General features: G+C 36.0%; 1 protein-coding gene across 1 annotated transcript in view; it reads right to left on the bottom strand.

Moving 5' to 3' along the window:
- The window catches only part of LOC103118267 (protein piccolo), an 80,148-nt gene that overhangs the window by 29,739 nt on the left and 32,335 nt on the right, over positions 1–18,074 (bottom strand). Inside the window, exons 6-8 of the mRNA XM_060183859.1 lie at positions 14,891–15,015; positions 12,411–12,437; positions 4,913–5,006 (exon numbers count right to left, since the gene is read on the bottom strand). Of these exons, the coding sequence (XP_060039842.1) occupies positions 4,913–5,006; positions 12,411–12,437; positions 14,891–15,015 (246 nt within the window). The remainder of the gene's footprint in view (positions 1–4,912; positions 5,007–12,410; positions 12,438–14,890; positions 15,016–18,074) is intronic.

Raw genomic sequence — 18,074 nt, 5'->3', positions numbered from 1 at the left:
GGGCCAGGGATATTGCACAGTGGAAATTCAAAGGCCTTGCATGTGTGAGGTTACAATTCTAGATCTAGTACCAATGATAGAGTTAAATGGTCTGGTGAGAAAAATTAAAGATTTTCTGAAGCACACCAACAGTTTTGTCTACAGCCACTTATTTGTGGTGATAATTCTTTACATCAGTCATCTTTATACGTTCATCTATATGGTTACTACCATAACTCCAATATTGTGTTTGTGGATCCAAGGCCTCATACACAGTTTCACCACTCCTTAGGCAACTTTTCATTCAGATAAAGAGATAAAGAAAGAATTAGGGAGCAAAGGGAAGACATTCCATAGTACCAGGGCTTACCGACATACAGTAGCACTGCCATATGGTACCAGAGCTAAAATCTAACTCACAAGCACAGAAGACAGGTGTCCTACACAGTGAGTTTTCATCTAGTCAAACACAGTGCCACACCCTCCTACCCACAATGCCATATTTTTTAAGAGGCCATGATTTATACAAGAGATGAGCTCCTAAATTATTGCTTGGTGGAATAATACATTCCCATGAATATAAACTTCTTTTTTTTGGTATTATTTTAAAAAATCAAAATGCCATTGGCTATATTTTTTTCAGTTTATACATATAGCAAATAATTATGTAGTGCCCATTCAACTTAAACAATGCTAATTATATCTCATTATTAAGTGAAAAAATAGAAAATGGGTGAAAATTAAAAACATGCATATTAATGTTTTGCCTTGTACATGATCCATGTTTTGCTCACCCTCCACCTTATGAAGGAAATCTTAGTGTTGTGGTCTCCTTCACTATATGTGCTTATATATATATGTGTGTGTGTGTGTGTGTGTATGTGTGTGTGTGTATATGTTGGACAATACATTAGCTCATAATATGATAAATACAACACAGTTTGTTGAGAAATTTAAATTTTAAAGTAATTAATGGAAAATATTCCAAGTAGTCTTATTTCATTTATTTGCTTGAGTTTTTTTTAAAAACTGATTTCGGAGAACTCTTCAACAAATAGTATTGGGAAATTTGGGCTGAAACATGCAGAAGAATGAAATTGAATCACTTCATCTCCTCACACACAAAATTAAGCTCCAAACAGATCAAGGAATTGGGTGTTAAATCAGAAACCAAATTTGTAGGTGAAAGCATTGATAGAACTCTTTTTGATCTAAGGTTTTTAGGCATCTTCAATGACTCAAATCTATTTGCAAGGAAAACAAAAACAAATATAAACCAGTAGGACCATATCAAATTAAAAAACTTCTGCATGGCAAAAGAAACAAAAACCCAAATAGAGAGCCTATGGAATGGGAAATCTTTTTATGCCATACATCAGATGAAAGGTTAATAACCAAATTATACAAAAAGCTCACCAAACTCAGCAACAATAACAAAGAAAATAATGCCTTCCAAAACCATTCAAAGGTAGGGAGGGGATACAGACTGAATATTCACTAAAACATAGATCCAAAGGGCCAAGAGGCTTATGAAAAATGCTCAAAGTCACAGATTATCAAAGAAATACAAACAAAGACAATAATAAAATACTACTTCACTCCTGTGAGAATGTCATACATCAGAAAGGACAGTAATAAGAAATGCTGGGAAGGTTCTGGGGGGTAAAGGAATACTTCAACACCACTTGTGGGAATGTAAACTCATCCAATCCTTGTGGAGAACAGTCTGTAGAACTTCTGGAAGGCTAGCCCTGGGCTTATTTTATGACTCTGCATTTCCTCTCCCGGGGATATATTCTAAGGAAACAAATATACCCATCCAAAGAATTCTGTGTACACTTATGTTCATAGCAGCACAATTTGTAATGGCCAAAACCTGGAAGCAAATTGTCTGACAGCAGATGTGTGGCTAAGAAAGTTGTGGTATGGGTACCAAAGTAAAAACCCTGGGGTGAGGGTGAGGGAGAATAGAAGCAACCAGTGGCGCAGCTATATACAAATAATTTCAAAGGACATAAATTATGGTGATGTTGGGTATTATACAGCAAATCCTAACAAAGGGATTTTTCAAAGTTAACCCAATTGCCAAATAATGTGATTATAACAATAAGTATCTATTGTCTTCTTGAACCCTAAGACAGCAGGAACCTCACATTTCCACTATATAGCCTATATTTTCCCCAGTCCTGGAACCCCTAGGGTGGGGCTTACTTTCTTGCATGCTTCTCTCAATTCATACCAAATAATGTTGCATCTGCCAATCCCAATCTAATCAACACAATGAGTATCACCTCAGCATGCTTCACTTCAGACTGTGTCCAGAGACTTCAGGTGTGGAATGACAACCCTTCAGCTTCATTACTCGGGTGAGACCTTTCCTTTCTCTAATTCTCGGTATTCTCTAATTCTGTCCCAGGTGGTTCACTTTCTAACAAAGTCCCAAAACCTAGATATAGACCAGGTCCCCTGAGATAGAGCATATGTTCACATGTATCCATAAATTAGGGCAAAATAGATAACTGAAAGCAAAAGTACACAATAGTCTGCAGTGAGTCAGTATAAAGTTCCTAATGAAATAGTATCTAACTAGACTTAGATACCCTCCTCACCTACTTCCTATTACAGTTCTCTCACTCACTCCAAAGCTAACCTTAGCAAAGCAAGGACTGCAAAAGCTGATTAAGGGCAAGAGACTGGCATACTGTAATGATGACTCTTTAGTCACTATCAGGCCACCCCATCAGCTGGGGTTCTATTCAGGGAGTCCTGAGATTCCCAAACAGACATGATGGGCCTAGACCTCAAATAAGTCCCTCTCTCCATTGTTACTGGTCATCTCTGTCAGGAATAAAAAAGACCCCTTTGTGGGACCTCCATAGGGCCCTGCCCTCAACTTGGATCAACAATGGTAGAGAATGTTCCAACCTCCGAAGGGAGGATAGACAACATACTCTATGCTACACCTGAGGAAGATGGGTCGATATTGGGGCAGCTTGGAATGTTCCTACTCATGACCACAGAATGTAAGCTCAGATCTACAGAGATGCAGAGGTCACATAGGTTCCTAAGCTGAATATGGGCCCCAGACCAAATCAAAACTATGGGATTTACAGTCAACAATATTTATACACCTTCTCCATCCATATTAGGGAGCTACTCTCTTCCCTGATCCAGCTTTCTGTCCCTTTTCCAGCCATGACATCACCTCCCCAGACAATAAATTGGATCCACCTGCATATCAGATTTCGGGCTCAGAGAAAAAAAAACTAGTATAGCTATAGGTCCTTTGAAATATAACTAAAATATGTCTACTAGCTATCTACAAAATGGAGACCCCCCCCCCAACACTTCATCTGCACTATTCCAGCCTTTAGCTCCATGATTGTTCAACAATTTGCTTGGCTTTGTATGTTAACTCTCTTTTCACCCACCAGGTTCCAGATGCTAGCATGATGCCAACCAGACTTCTCTGGACTGACAACCTCACCAATGTGCCTTGGAGCTCTGCCTCTCCAGAGCCCTGCCCTACTAGGGAAAGGGAGAGGCAGGCTGAGAGTATGGATCGACCTGTCAATGCCCATGTTCAGCGGGGAAGCAGTTACAGAAGCCAGACTTTCAACCTTCTGCATCCCACAATGACCTTGGGTCCATACTCCCAGAGGATTAAAGAATAGGAAAGCTATCTGAAGAGGGGAGGGGAGGGGATATGGAGTTCAGGTGGTGGGAATTGTGTGGAGTTGTAGCCCTCTTATCCTATGGTTTTGTTAATGTCTCCTTTTCTAAATAAATTAAAAAAAGAAAAGAAAAAAAAAGGAACTAGGGGTCTTGGGGCCAGGTGTTGTCCCACCTGGTTGAGTGCACATGTTACAATGCACAAGGACTCCGGTTCAAGACTCTGGTCCCCACCTGCAGGGGGAAACTTTTGCAAGTGGTGAAGCCTTGCTGCAGCTGTCTCTCTGTCTCTCTCCCTCTCTATCTCCCCCTTCCCTCTCAATTTCTGGCTGTTTCTATCTAATAATAATAATAATAATAATGAAGAAGAAGAAGAAGAGGAAGAAGAAGAAGAAGAAGAGGAAGAAGAAGGAGAAGGAGAAAAAGTTGTGGTATATATACACAATGGAATACTACTCAGCTATTTAAAATGATGAAGTTACCTAATTTTGGATGGAGCTTGAAGGAATTGTGTTAAGTGATATAAGCCAGAAAGAGAAGGATAAATATGGAATTATCTTATTTATGGGCAAAATGCAAGAAACAAGCACAGAAAGGGGAAATACAAAGTAAAACTTGTACTGGTTTGGTATATTGCACCAAGTCACTGGACTCTGGTGAAGGAGGACAGGGAGATAGGTCAGGGTTGTGGAAGGGGTGAGGGAAGCTTTGAGGTCCTTTCACATAATCATGAAAAAGAACCTAAGTTGGAAGTGAGTGTGTTTTGCAGACACTTATCATGGGGAGGTGAGAAACTGTACACATGTGACAACTTTACTATAAACCATTAGCCTCCCAGTAAAAAATCTAATAAAAGAAAAAGTTATACATTTACTTTTACCATATAATTAAACTGCTTCCATTTCCTTTCATTGGCTATATTACTTACATGTATCATATTTAATTCTTTTTGTTTGCATAGCAAAATTCATATGGATCATATTACTTCAATACTTTTTATTGTTATACTACTATTTACTTAAACTTGTAAACTACAAAATGTATATTGCAGTGGATTATGGGGACAGAGGAAGAGGGAGGGGACTGAAGGATTCTGGACTCCTTGTGTATGATGGTAGCAAAGGCTTTGGCAGGGGGAGAGAGTGTCTTGCAAACGCCTATCATTGGGAGATGAGAGGTTGTATCTATGAGACAACATCTGTAGTGTAAGCCATTAATGCCCCAAATAAAGTGGGATAAAAAGAAGACATGTATTGCATACCTGCTCCATGGAGATACTTTTATAAATTACTGTTTGATTCCACTCTGGATTAAGACTTTTCTGAACATACTTTGTCCTCCTTTTGTACTCAGCACTGAATTGGAAGAAAAAGAAAGAATTATTTTAAATATTCACCTTACCTGATGACTTCATAGTTAACCTGAAGGGCATGCAGACTTTAACATTCATTTTGACTTGAATCATTATCTAATACTCTATTCATTATGTGTTCAATATTATTTATTATTATTATTGTTTTATTTTTTATCTAATAATCTATTCATTATGTGTTCAATATTATTTATTTATTATTATTATTGTTTTATTTTTTATCAGAGCACTGATCAGCTCTGGATTATGGTGGTATGGGGGATTGAACCTGGGACTTTGAAGCCTCAAGCATGAGATTCTCTTTGCATACCTATTATGCTATCTATCCCCACCATGCTCAATATTATTTTAAGTTGAATGCACAATGGCAATTTGGAAATATGGTCATTGTCTTTAGGTTTATTTGTTATAAGGTAATTTTTTTGCCAAGCCAAATGCTGTCCCCCCAGGCCTATAAGGTAATTTTTTTAAAGAGAAGTTTGTAAGTGTTCTAAGTGAATTAAAATTATAGAAATCTTACTCAGTCCTAAATATAGGATATAGTTACATGATCTATATGGTAACATCAATATCTTCTTACTCCATAAGTGATAATATGATATTTATTTTTCCAATAGTTTTACATCTAATCATGCCAAAAATAATTTTTCAACTTAAAATTTTCAATATAAAATTAAAATGTTGTAACTGGAAAATAAGATGAATGTTGCTATAGTTGAAATTCCATGAACATTTGTTACCTTATATTTAAGGAATCTAATCACTCTTAGGATATTTAGTTACAACATGATCTTAATAAAATATGAATTGGTAACATGTCAATATCTTATGTTGTAAGTGATACAGCAAATAAAATATGTTGGTGAGGGTGGCCGGGTAGTGGCACACCTGGTTAAGAACACACAGTACTAAGTCCAAGGACCTGAGAAAGAACCCAGGTTTGAGCCTCTGGCTCCCCATCTGCAGGTAGGATGATTCACAAGCTCACAAGCTGTGAAGCAGGTCTGCAAATGTATATCTGACTCTCTCCCTCCCTTTCCTCTCTCATTTTCTCTCTGTTCTTCAAATAAAATGGGGAAAAAATGGCCACCAGGAGCAGAGGTTATGTACTGCAGACACCAAGTCCCAGTGATAATCCTGGAGGGAAAAAAAAATGCTTAAAAGGTTTTGGAGAGGGAAAAAAAATGCTTAACAGGTTTTGGAGGTAAGGGAATCCTCTATACTGCTGGTGGAAATGTAAATTAGTCCAACCCCTGTGCAGAGCAGTCTGGAGAACTCTCAGAAGGCTAGAAGTAAGCCTAACCTATGACCCAGCAATTCCTCTCTTGGGGATATATCCTATAAAACAAACACAATGATCTAAAAAGATATGTGTATACCTACATTCATAGCAGCATAATTTGTAAAAGTAAAAATCTGAAAGCAACCCAGGTGTTCAAAAACAGATGAGTGGCTGAGAAAATTGTGATACAGATACACAGCGGAATACTATTCAGCTATTAAAAATGATGAGTTCACCTTCTTCACCTTCATCTTGGGTGGAACTTGAAAGAATCATGTTAAGTGGTGTAAGCCAGAAAGAGAAAGATAAATATGGGATGATCTCACTCATGGACATCAGTTGAGAAATAAGAACAGAAAGAAAAAAACAAAATAGAATTTGGACCAGGTCTGGTGTATTATACCAAAGTAAAGGGCTCTGGGGCTGAAGAGGAGGGCTTCCAGGTCCTGGTGCAAAATGGTGGAAGAGGACCTAGTCTGGAGGTTAGAGTGTTTTGCAGAAAACAGAGAAATTTAACACATGTACCAACAATTGTCTTTACTGTAAACCATTACTCCCTCAATTAAAAAAAAAAATCCCTTTTATAACTAGGAGTATTTGCATTCATCCATGACTTCTCCATTTCATCTAAGAATAATTAGAAGCCTATATACTACAAATTAAAGACTTATTTTTAAACCCTATTGCAATTAAATGTAACAGAATATGTTCAACTGGTGTCAATCAGCTGACAGGCTTGGAACTGTTTCTAGCTGATATAGGTTAGTGTAGACTACAGAGAAAAAGTCTTTAACTTTCATTGTCTTTTACCTTAGATAGTCTTCTAAGCTTATGAATTAGGACCTAGATAATACTATAATTTCAGTGTACTGAGTAACAATATACTTTATTTGGGATCCTTTTCTGTGCCTGACCTTCACAAACTGTCTTTTCCTTGATGGACTGGATCCTGATCCTGAGTCTGTAGTTTTATTCCTTATTAAAGGCAGACTAAATCAAGTTATTGTATATTTATGATCTCCAACACTGTCACACCTGAAATGCCTAGCGTTATTCCTCCAGATGGGATGCATTGGATCGACCTTCTCGTGGTGCATCCCATGAGTACCTATTCATTGGGGAAACTGACGATCCTTCCTAGCCGACTGAATCCACATGGATCCCAGTCACTTTCAAAGCCAGCAACAAGCAGCTCCTGACAGCTTTCAACCTGACCTGTTGACCGGCTACGGAGGAAGGGCAAACGCTAGAAGAAGATTCCCCAGACACTAGTTGCTCCATTCATTCTAGATGTAATTACCAAGAAACAAGTTCCAGAATCACACAAAATATTTTAAAAGACATACAGAAAAGTACCTTTCTTCTCTGGCTTTCTTCTCTCTGTGTTTAAAATGACTCCTATACTAGGGTTGTAGTTTTTGACAAAGAATACACATTGAAATCATCTTGGGGCCTGAGTACTAAGTAAATGAAGTTAGCAGTGCATCACATCTCTCAGCATCAATGAGTACAACTTGAAAGGTCTGGGGCCAATATTTAACATGAGAATTTTAAAACTATCCTGATTATGTCGAGTAAGTAGGCAAGATTGAGGACTATTAAACTTATATCCCTCAGAACCTGACATTTCAGCCACTGGGAATGAAACCCAATTTAGTAAATAAGCAGCCTTCTTTTCATTTCTTACCAATTTGAATTAAAAAAAAAAAGAACAGAATTTGACAATTTTGTCATTCAACATACATTGCAAATGATGTTGGCATAATATATACAATGCTTTGAAGAAACAAACTCTCATATATATTTTATATATTAACTTATTTAATTCCCATAGCAACTCTTAGACATTACTGATTATTCTTTTTATAGATTAAAAACTGAAGTTCAGAGAAATTAAGGCACTGGGGCAAGAAGGCAGTTATATAGTTTTTATATATTCAAAGATAGAGAATTCTGTCAGATATAGGGAAATAGCTTCCTCTAATGTGTTATACATATTTAAAATATTATACATATATAAAAATTCAGCTAGTTTAAAGTTACTTATAAAATGCAGAATGGCATAAGCTAAAGACAATGTTTTGCAACATCATAAATGTTACTTTTTTATCTAAATATATTACCAAATAAATTAACTTTTTTTTTTTTTTGCCTACAGGGTTATTACTGGGGCCCCCTGCAGGCACCATGTATCCACTGCTACTGGAGGCCTTTTTTTCCCATTTTTGTTGCTCTTGTTATTATTGTTATTGTTGCTATTGCTGTTGCTGTTGGATAGGACAGAAAAACATCAAGAGAGGAGAGGAAGACAGAGAAGGGAGAGAAAGATAAGACATCTGCAGACCTGCTTCACTGCTTGTGAGGTGACCCTCTTGCAGGTGGGGAGCCCAGGGTTCGAACCGGGATTCTTACGTTGGTCCCTGTGCTTCACTCCATGTGCGCTTAACTCGTTATGCTATCGCCCGGCCCCCTAAATTAACTTTTTTTAAAGTGCCAGCATTATTTCTGAGACATGGTGTTTGAATGGACAATGTCCCTAGTACCGATTTTATCTGATATAGCTAGAGAGAGAGATTGCTTCTATCAGCCCCAGTAGTTCTGCATAAGAGCAATTAAATCCTTTGCAATTTTTGTGACTTTGAATTTCCTGACAACAGATAATTGCAGAGGCCATTCCTTCAGTAACACTTGTTTTATAGCTACCATGTACTGATCATTTTTTACATGATCCCAAAGAATTATGTTGCTACATTACCCAATGTGATACTCTCCACAATTCTCATAGCTGTATTAATATTTATAGATTTTCAGACTGAAGAAAGAAGATTCTTGAATATGAGTACAAACTCACATTGAAAAAAGTGTAGCTCATCTCCTTTTCATTCTTTTCTAAGAAACACACTATATTTTTTATAGGAAAATAATATTATATTAAGATTTTTAGACAATATTTAATAATCACAATAGTTCTTAAAATTTTTATCATTATTATTTTAATGAGAGAGAGAATAATTACAACACTGCTCAGCTGTGACTTTTGGTTATGCCAAGGTTTTATTAAACCTAAGACCTCCAGTCTTCAGTCATGAAAGCCTGCTTTGCAAACTTTGTGCTATCTCTCTGCCCCCAAGGAAGTTTTTTTTTTGGCACCAGAATTATTGCTGAGGCTAGCTAGGTTCCTATAAAATGAATCTACAGTTCCTGATGGTTATTTTCCCCTCCTTTTCCCTTGGTAGAGCAGAGAGAAATTGAGAAGGAGAGAGAGAGACAGACAGAGAGAGAGAGAGAGATAACACTGCTTCACTACTTGTGATGCTCAAAGGCTTAACCTCTGGTCCTTGAGCATAGTAACATGTGTGTTCAACTGGTTGCATCACCATCTATCCCAACCCCCAGAAGCTTTTTAATGAGAAAAAAATACAATTCACCTAATCAAATGGAACATGGTATTTGTCAAATAATAATAATAATAATCTTTTATCCCTTGGAAGTTTTTACTAACTTCTCTTGTTTTTTTTTTATTACTAGTAATGTTACCATCAACATATTCTTAAGACAGGAAGAAAAAGATACACGAAATTTAATTGTTCTATCCTAAAAAGACAGAAAAGACAGTCTTTGGATTTTACCTTTTAATATAGAAAGAAAAAATGAGAAGGAGGAATGGAATATGGTGGCTTCTTCACATTTCAACTTTCATATGTTGACCAAAAATATTGATGGTTTTCATGTATTTTATTTTGTTTCAATTTACTAGAAATACATACATATATATACACACACATATATATGTAAAAGTATTCTTTTACTGAAAAAATAGTACAATAGAGACATTTGTAGTTTTTTAAAATATTTATTTATTCCCTTTTGTTGCCCTTGTTTTAATTGTTGTAGTTATTATTATTACTGTTATTGATGTCATTGTTGTTAGATAGGACAGAGAGAAATGGAGAGAGGAGGGGAAGACAATGAGGAGGAGAGAAGCAGACGTGCTTCACGACTCCCATGCAGGTGGGGAGCCAGGGGCTCAAACCCGGATCTTTACACCTGTCCTTGCGTTTAGAGCCACGTGTGCTTAACCCACTGCATTACCGCCCAACTCCAAACATTTGTAGTTTTATTTTGATTTTCAAAAGAACTCTTTTTGGAGAATGTTTCTTCATTAAGAGTCACAGAGCGTACTGCATTTGTACAACCCTTTATTTTTCTGCACAGCATGTGTTTATAGTCTTTTATTTTCTTCTTTTCTGTTTTCCCTTAGCTTAGAGATTATGTTTGTGTTGTCAACTCTAATCCCAATTATCTAGCAGTGACTAGACCAGTCAGTGCTAAACAGTTGTTGATTGGGTGGATCCTTAAATGTTATATTGCTTTGTCTCCTTTAAGCATCCATTGAAACAAGTTGCAGGTCTTCAAATTGTATGTATAGCATACATATACCTGTTTTATATAGGTTTTATATATACTATAAATATAAATTTTTTATATTTTATTTACTGTTTTTATATAGATTTTATATATACTATACCTGTTTTATATAGGTTCCAGAAGAAATAATTTGATATGCCAACCAGGGTATATAAATGCCAGACAACTATAGTTTTTAAGATGTGTTACACACTTAACTACTAGACATGCAAAAAAAATTGATTATTTTTGATAAATGACTAGACTTTACAAATTATAAAACAAGACACAGGAACATTTGTTATGATTTACATGAAAAGCTTGTGCGATAGCATAGTGGGTATGCAAAAATACTTTAATGCCAGAGGCTTTGGCATCTCAGGTTCAATACCCAGTACCACCACAAACCAGAGCTGCAATAACAAAACAAAACAAAAAAGCAAAAATAACTAATTTTTCTTATTAATTATTGTTGTTGAGGACTTATTCTGATGTAGTCTCTGCCCCTATACAATGCCAAATAGCCCCTCTGTTTGGTGGGCCATGCCTCCCGCCTCCCCCTCATTATGTACCCTTGCCCCTTTCCCCACCCAAACAGGGAATGCTCCTTTACACACCAATCCTTCCCTTCACACCACACTGGCTTTTACTTCTCCCCTTCGTGTCCCTTCCTATTTTGTTATGTCATGTAGGCTTATGCCCAAAAGGTTTCTGCCCCATGATAGTCTTTTATAGACTTTGTACATCTTACGCTATTACTAGTTAAAGATAGAAAAGATGTAGAGATATTGTGAAGAGATGGTTGAGCAGGCTGCGCTTAAACCTATGAGATGAGTCTCTCCAGGTAAGTCTCTCTCTCTAAAGAGGGGTTGAGCACAGGAAGACGCATAAATCTCACAAGGTTGGCAGCCATTTAAGCCTTCCCTTCTCCACAGAAAGTCCTACATCTTCCCACCTGAGCATGGCATTCCTCTAAAACATTTAAGCCTGCTCCATTTTTCTTTTCTGTGTCCATTTAGATATAAAGGGATAGGAGGAGATGTTGCTGAGGACTTATTCTGATGCAGTCTCCGCCCCCAGGTTTTCCTATGCTCCGCTAAATCCTAGAGTGCCCCCTTTCAACCAATCCTGGCTCTGCCCCCAGGTTTTTCTATGCTCCACTAAATCCTAGAGTGCCCCCTTTCAACCAATCCTGGCTCCGCCCCCAGGTTTTTCTATGCCCCGCTAAATCCTAGAGTGCCCCCTTTCAACCAATCCTGGCCCTACACGTCACCCCTGGTTGTCGCCCAATAAAAAGCCCCCTCACCCCTCCCTTCTCTCTCTCTGGGCTCTGGCTCTCCCTCTCTGAGGTCTCGCTCCCTGCTCTCCCCCCGTGGTCGGCCATTGCTGGCTGGCTCCACGTGGTCTGAACCAAACCTCCCCCCCATCCTATAATAAAGATCTGTGTACCCCTTTGCTCTGGACGTCCGCTCTCTTCTCCGCGGTGCAGCCCGACACCAGACCACCTCAACAACAAATTATAAATTAAAGTTTCAGTTTCTTACAAAATAATTAGGGATGTTTTGGTTGGAATTTGCCCTTCACCTAATGAACAGATACCAAGCTGAATTGTGGATGAATGTACATAAATGTGAAAAAATATATAGATAACTCTAGACATTACAGCATAGCTTAATATTGAAAGAGAATCAACTCTACCTTGCATTCTGGACAACCATGACTTGTCTGCAAAGATTCCAAGAACGAGAGTGAAGAATATAACAGGAAAGTGGAAAGACAGGGAGAAAACAGTTAGGAGCAGAAATTAAGAGGAAATTATAAGAAAAATAATTAGAAGATCTTCTCTATAGCATAGATATAATATGTGGGAGAACATCACCTTAGAAGTAAAGTGAAAATAATACCTCATAAGTGTAATAAATCTTAATTATGGTATAATTAGGAAAAAAATTAATAGAATGGCTACGGATCCCATAGGCAATTCCACAAATTTTCCTGAGGCTAGGTCATAGTCAGTTCTTATCTGATAAAATGCAGAAGAATGGCTTCAGGTATGAAAAACTCCACTTCATAAGAAATCCCAATATCATTTATGGTATTTCCTTCAAAATGAAATGATATATTTGTTACCGGCTTGTTCTTTCTCTCTGTGTAAGTAGATGTTATACTTAAACTCTCTATATAATAAATATAGATACTCCCATATAGCACTAAATGTGAAGCTTCAGGCTATTTAATAAAGATATAAAATTAAGGGTAATGTTTTATTTTCATTTATTCATTAGGAAATGTTAATTAGTTGGCTATTTAGAGTTGGCAGCCCTCTTCTCTTGCCTCATAAAATTGTCGTTAAGTAGCACTGAGGGTCTAATGACCCAAATCAAAGGCAGAAATGAACTTAGCAGTCTGCTTTTTTTATATTGATCTTTAATAAAGGTTGGTAAATGATGGTCATAACTACTACCTAAAGACAAATTACCACAGAGCAAAATCTCCTCTTTTTTTTGAGATACATAGCTACTTTCATATTGAGTAGAATAAGAACACCACCAAAAACATATGTAAGTTTCCAAATAAAGTTATTGGGGAGAATGAAATTAAAGACAATATACTGACTTTGATTTAGCACCTGAAAGTTTTTACAATTCTCTTGAGTAGTATCTACTTTTATTTTCTAGGCAAACTGAAAATTACAACTCTGCCTAATTTGGCTCTAATATTGACAAGGAAACTGATGATCAAAAACAGGTAATCTGTCCATGGTGATATAATTAGTGTATTCAAATGCTAATTAGAATATGCTAATAGTTCTAGTTTATCTATGCAACCCAGCCAACCATGGTAAAATAACATGCTTTTTATTAGTCCAGTATTTTTTAATTTGTTGAGGTTTGTTTTTTTTGTGTCAGAACATTTTTTTTCTGGTGAATTTTCCATATGTGTAATTCTGCTACTGATGAATAGGTAGAATGGTCTCTAAATTTCAACTGGGCTATCAAACCAGGGAGGAAAATAAAAGGCTATAGTCTAAAAATTAAATTATTTAAAAATTATTTGGTTGTATGTAATATGAATCTTCTTTTATAGAGACTAAAATATTTATACTAAAACATTACAATAATTGAGCCATCTTTAAAAAATTTTTTTTTAATCTTTATTTATTGAGACAGAAATCAAGAGTGAAGGGGGTGATAGGGAGAAAGACAGAGAGACACCTGCAGCACTGCTTCAGCATTCGCATAGCTTTCCCCCTGCAGGTAGGGTCCGAGGGAGGGCTTGAACCTAGCTGCTTGCACACTGTAACATGTGCGCTCAACCAGGTGTGCCACCACCTGTCCCCTAATTGAGCCATTTTTTAAAATAAGGATAAAAATGAAACATAATGACCTGAAAATGAAAATAGTTGAACTGAGAAGATAGAGGAACTACATATGTGAGGGATAATTAATTATAATATTCTTTCTCTTTGTGCACAACTTTTAACAGTTTATAAATAAAATGTAATATGTAAACACCACTCCAAATTTAAAATGAAAAACAAATAAAAATAAAATAAAAATAGAATCACTCTTAAAATTTGTAGCCACAACTTATTTTCATTGTTTCTAATTATTGATTCCTTATGTTTCTATGCTGATCTGATTACTATAAATTGTTCAGATAAGTTATAATAGTTTGTAAGATCCAAATTATCATTCTGAAACCACAGTTAAGTACTGTTCTATTTACTAATTTTAAAATCAGAAGATCATACTAATTTGTTATTTATGTGAACAAAAAAGCAAACAGAAGTGCATTTGCTTTATATAAACAATTTATACATCAAACTATAGTCAAAGGGATACTTTTTTATTTATTCACCTACATTAACATTTCAAATATTACTCTTATATATACTATTTCCTTAAATAATTTCGTAGTTAATCTGACTGGTTATTGAAGAAGTGGCTTCCTGAATCGTAATAATGGTTTGCTCTTATTAAGGTAAATGGTCACAGTCCTTCAGCTCTTCATAAGTTTATTAAAAAGTTTAATGCCACCTTATATGCTAGTTGAACATAAATGTATATGACTTAAGAAAAGAAAAATAAAGAAAATATATTAAACTTTGAAATTAGAAGATAGCATTTTTAAAATCATGGGATGTAATACATAGAAGACAAAAATGCTTTACTTACCCTCGCCCTGGAAGAAGGTATACTTTAACAAAAGGGTCAGAATAACCATTGTTGTCTCTGGGGACAAGATTTCTTGCTTGGAGGATATGTATTATGAGATTCCCAACTTCATAGTTGATTTGAAGCTTTAAAGGACAAAGATATTTTGTGAACAATCCTTTTTGTCTTTTGAAAAGGACAATATATTACCAGGGTTTTAATACATTCTCATTAGGAACACCAATCCCATTATTGTTTTTTTGAAACTGAACAGACTAGTCAATGATTAATTTAATTGAGGGCTCTCAGAAACTGTTAGTTTCTTATAAATGTGTTGTTTATTCTTTCTAGGTGAAACTAATAGCCTGTCTAATGTTCCTTTAGGAAGAGAAGTCACATAGTTAATAATGAATGTTAACTAAAACTTAAGAAAATATTAGTGTTATACACATTATTAGTACAATTATGAGAATTTTGAAAATAAGTAAACCAACTGATACATTTGACAGAAAATGTCACCTGTGTTTCATCAAACTATTAGCAATTACTGCGGTCATTATCTGAAGAAAAAAATCATAAAAAACTATTTAAGAATATTTAGATTTTATCTCTTCCTATGTTACATTATCAGATGTAAATTTGTAGCGTTCATTAAAGAACATGTATTTTCTCAGAGAGTGAGTGAGTGATTAGGAAAATTAAATCTTGTGCCTTCATTTTAGAAGCCACAGAAGAAAGAAGAGACATTGCCTCATAGATACATAATGGCTATTGCACAATTGTCATTGAATCATAAGAGATTTACCACTCAAATAGTTAAGAAATCTTCATAATTCAAGATGAAAATCAATAAAATTTCTTCCTCAAAACTGATTCTTTTAGCATATTTATTTGAGGTAAAGCTTAATCTTATTTTATGCTATTTTTGTTTACCAAATAACAGAAAGGAAGGTATCTGAATTTTGGAGAGTTAAATCTAACAAATAAATCTATTAATATGGCTTTAGTTGTCACAGAAAGCAGATACATTGAATTTGTTTTGAAATATATCGTCTAGATACATCATGCTTCATTTAAAATTTAATAATTAAAATAATTCCCAATTACAGCATAATTTTGACCTGGCTATGTTTAGGGGCAGAAAATTAATGTCAGTTGCTCTTCATAATGCAGAAAAGTTCAGGATCCCTCTGACCATAATAAAGGCAATGGGAAATATAAAGTGCTATAAATGTAGAGAAGAAAAGGAAAACTTAGATCTGTACTAACTGTGTACTGTAGTAGGTGCTGGAATACAGAAAAAAACTAATCTGCAGGAAATTTCATTGAGATTTGAAACAGGTTCCAGATTTCATGAAGATATTCTTCCCCATTTCCTCCTTTCTCTGCCAGTCTTAAAATTCACTTTTTGACTAATGAGGCATCAAAACTACGGGGAAGGCAGGGGCTGTTAACACATATATAAACTCTCAAAGTCAGAGGGAAAATTTGCCCAGGCACTTTTGTGGTTTAAAATTATTATTATTATTAACTATATTTATTTATTGGATAGGGACAGCAAGATAGAGGGGAAATAGAGAGGAAGAGAGACAGAGAGACTCACCTGCAGACCTGCTTCACCATTTGTGGAGCTTTCCCCCTCCACCACTCCCCCCCCCCCCCGCAGGTGGGGAGTGGGGGCTTGAACCCAGGTCCTTGCACACTGCAACATGTGTGCTCAACCAGGTATGCCACCACCCACCCACCCACTCCCCCACTGGCCCTTTTGTGGATTAAAAGTTATTTAAAAGAAAGGTCCAATCTAAATTATTCTTATGAATATTTGTATTCCAAGCACAGTACAATCAGATTACTACATAGAGTCATTACCATGTAAGTTTTTTTTTTTTAATTTAAGCAGTAACTAAGTCACAAGAATATATTTATGTGGACAGAAATGAAGACTTGCAGTTTACTTTCAGGGTGTGCTTTTCAAAGTTTACCCTGTAAAGCCTTAGAGAACTCTTCATAGTTGCTTTAGGATTGCATCTAAGACAGAGGAAGATGCCCTAGAAATCTCAGCCACGACCTCAGGTGGTGGGCTGTGATTTGTGTGTCTACAAAAAGTTTCATTTGAAATAATATTTTGCTAACAGAAAAAGAAGTGATCTGAAATCACTTAGTTACAAGATAAGCATTCTAAAAGTGAAAAAGGAATATTGTTAGAATAAATTTCAACTTGAATTAAATCTTCGTGCTCAAGGGAGAACATAATAAAAGAACAAATCACAACTAATCAAAAGAAATACAGCCAATATTGACCCCTGGGCAGTAAGTGAAAAAAAAAAAAAGACAGAATATGGGAGTGGGGGGAGGAGTGGGAGAGGGAGGGAAGGGTTGGAGAAAGGAGAGGGAGAGGAAAGGGGAGGGGGAGGGAAGAGGAGGTAAGGGGAGGGGGAGAGGAAGAAGGAGAGAGAATGATAAATACAAACATTTTAGGCTTTTTTTTTTTTTTTGCTGCTTTTGAAATGAAAACAATCAAGTCTTTTTGTGAAATGGAATTTTCTAGATGTAAGAATAAAAATCTAGAGCACATAGTACTGACCTCCTCTCTGCTGCCTCTTTAGAAAGGTGCCCATGTGGTATACATTTCTTCATTTCCATTCTTACACTGTACTTTTCCTTTAATCAGTATGTGCTTAGATAATGACTAAATTTGTCACCGTGTCCTTCCTTTTATACTATTTTCTGTTGCTATGTGAGCTTTTTAAAATTAACATATCATTATTAACTAGCCTCTCCTTGCTCCAATATTTACTGATCAACCTATAACGTCGTGTTCTAACATTCCAAGCTTTGTGCTCAAGGTTCTTTTTAATTTAGCCTCCACTTACTGCTACAGGAACTACATCAAAGCTTATCTTTTCATTTTCTTATTCTCTGGTATCAGTACTTTTCCTTGCACTATTTCTCCCAGGAAAACACTCTCCTTTCCTATGCTTATCCTCAAATTAGTGCAAATATCTATTACTTTTGTGTGGTCCTTAATAAAAATTTCTTACAGAATGTGTTGAAAATATAGCTAAGATATATTGTCCTTTTTAAAAATATCTGCTGCTTACTATCTTCAGATCACTACTTTATTATGCTAAGGCCTTCTCTTTTTTATTTTTAATTAATTTATTATTGGGTAGAAACAGGGAGAAACTGAGGGAAAAATAAAGAG

The sequence above is a fragment of the Erinaceus europaeus genome, unplaced genomic scaffold (assembly GCF_950295315.1).
Source record: "Erinaceus europaeus unplaced genomic scaffold, mEriEur2.1 scaffold_543, whole genome shotgun sequence".
NCBI lineage: Eukaryota > Metazoa > Chordata > Mammalia > Eulipotyphla > Erinaceidae > Erinaceus > Erinaceus europaeus.
The sequence above is the reverse complement of the archived record's forward strand: the minus strand, read 5'-3'. Positions and strand labels throughout refer to the sequence as shown.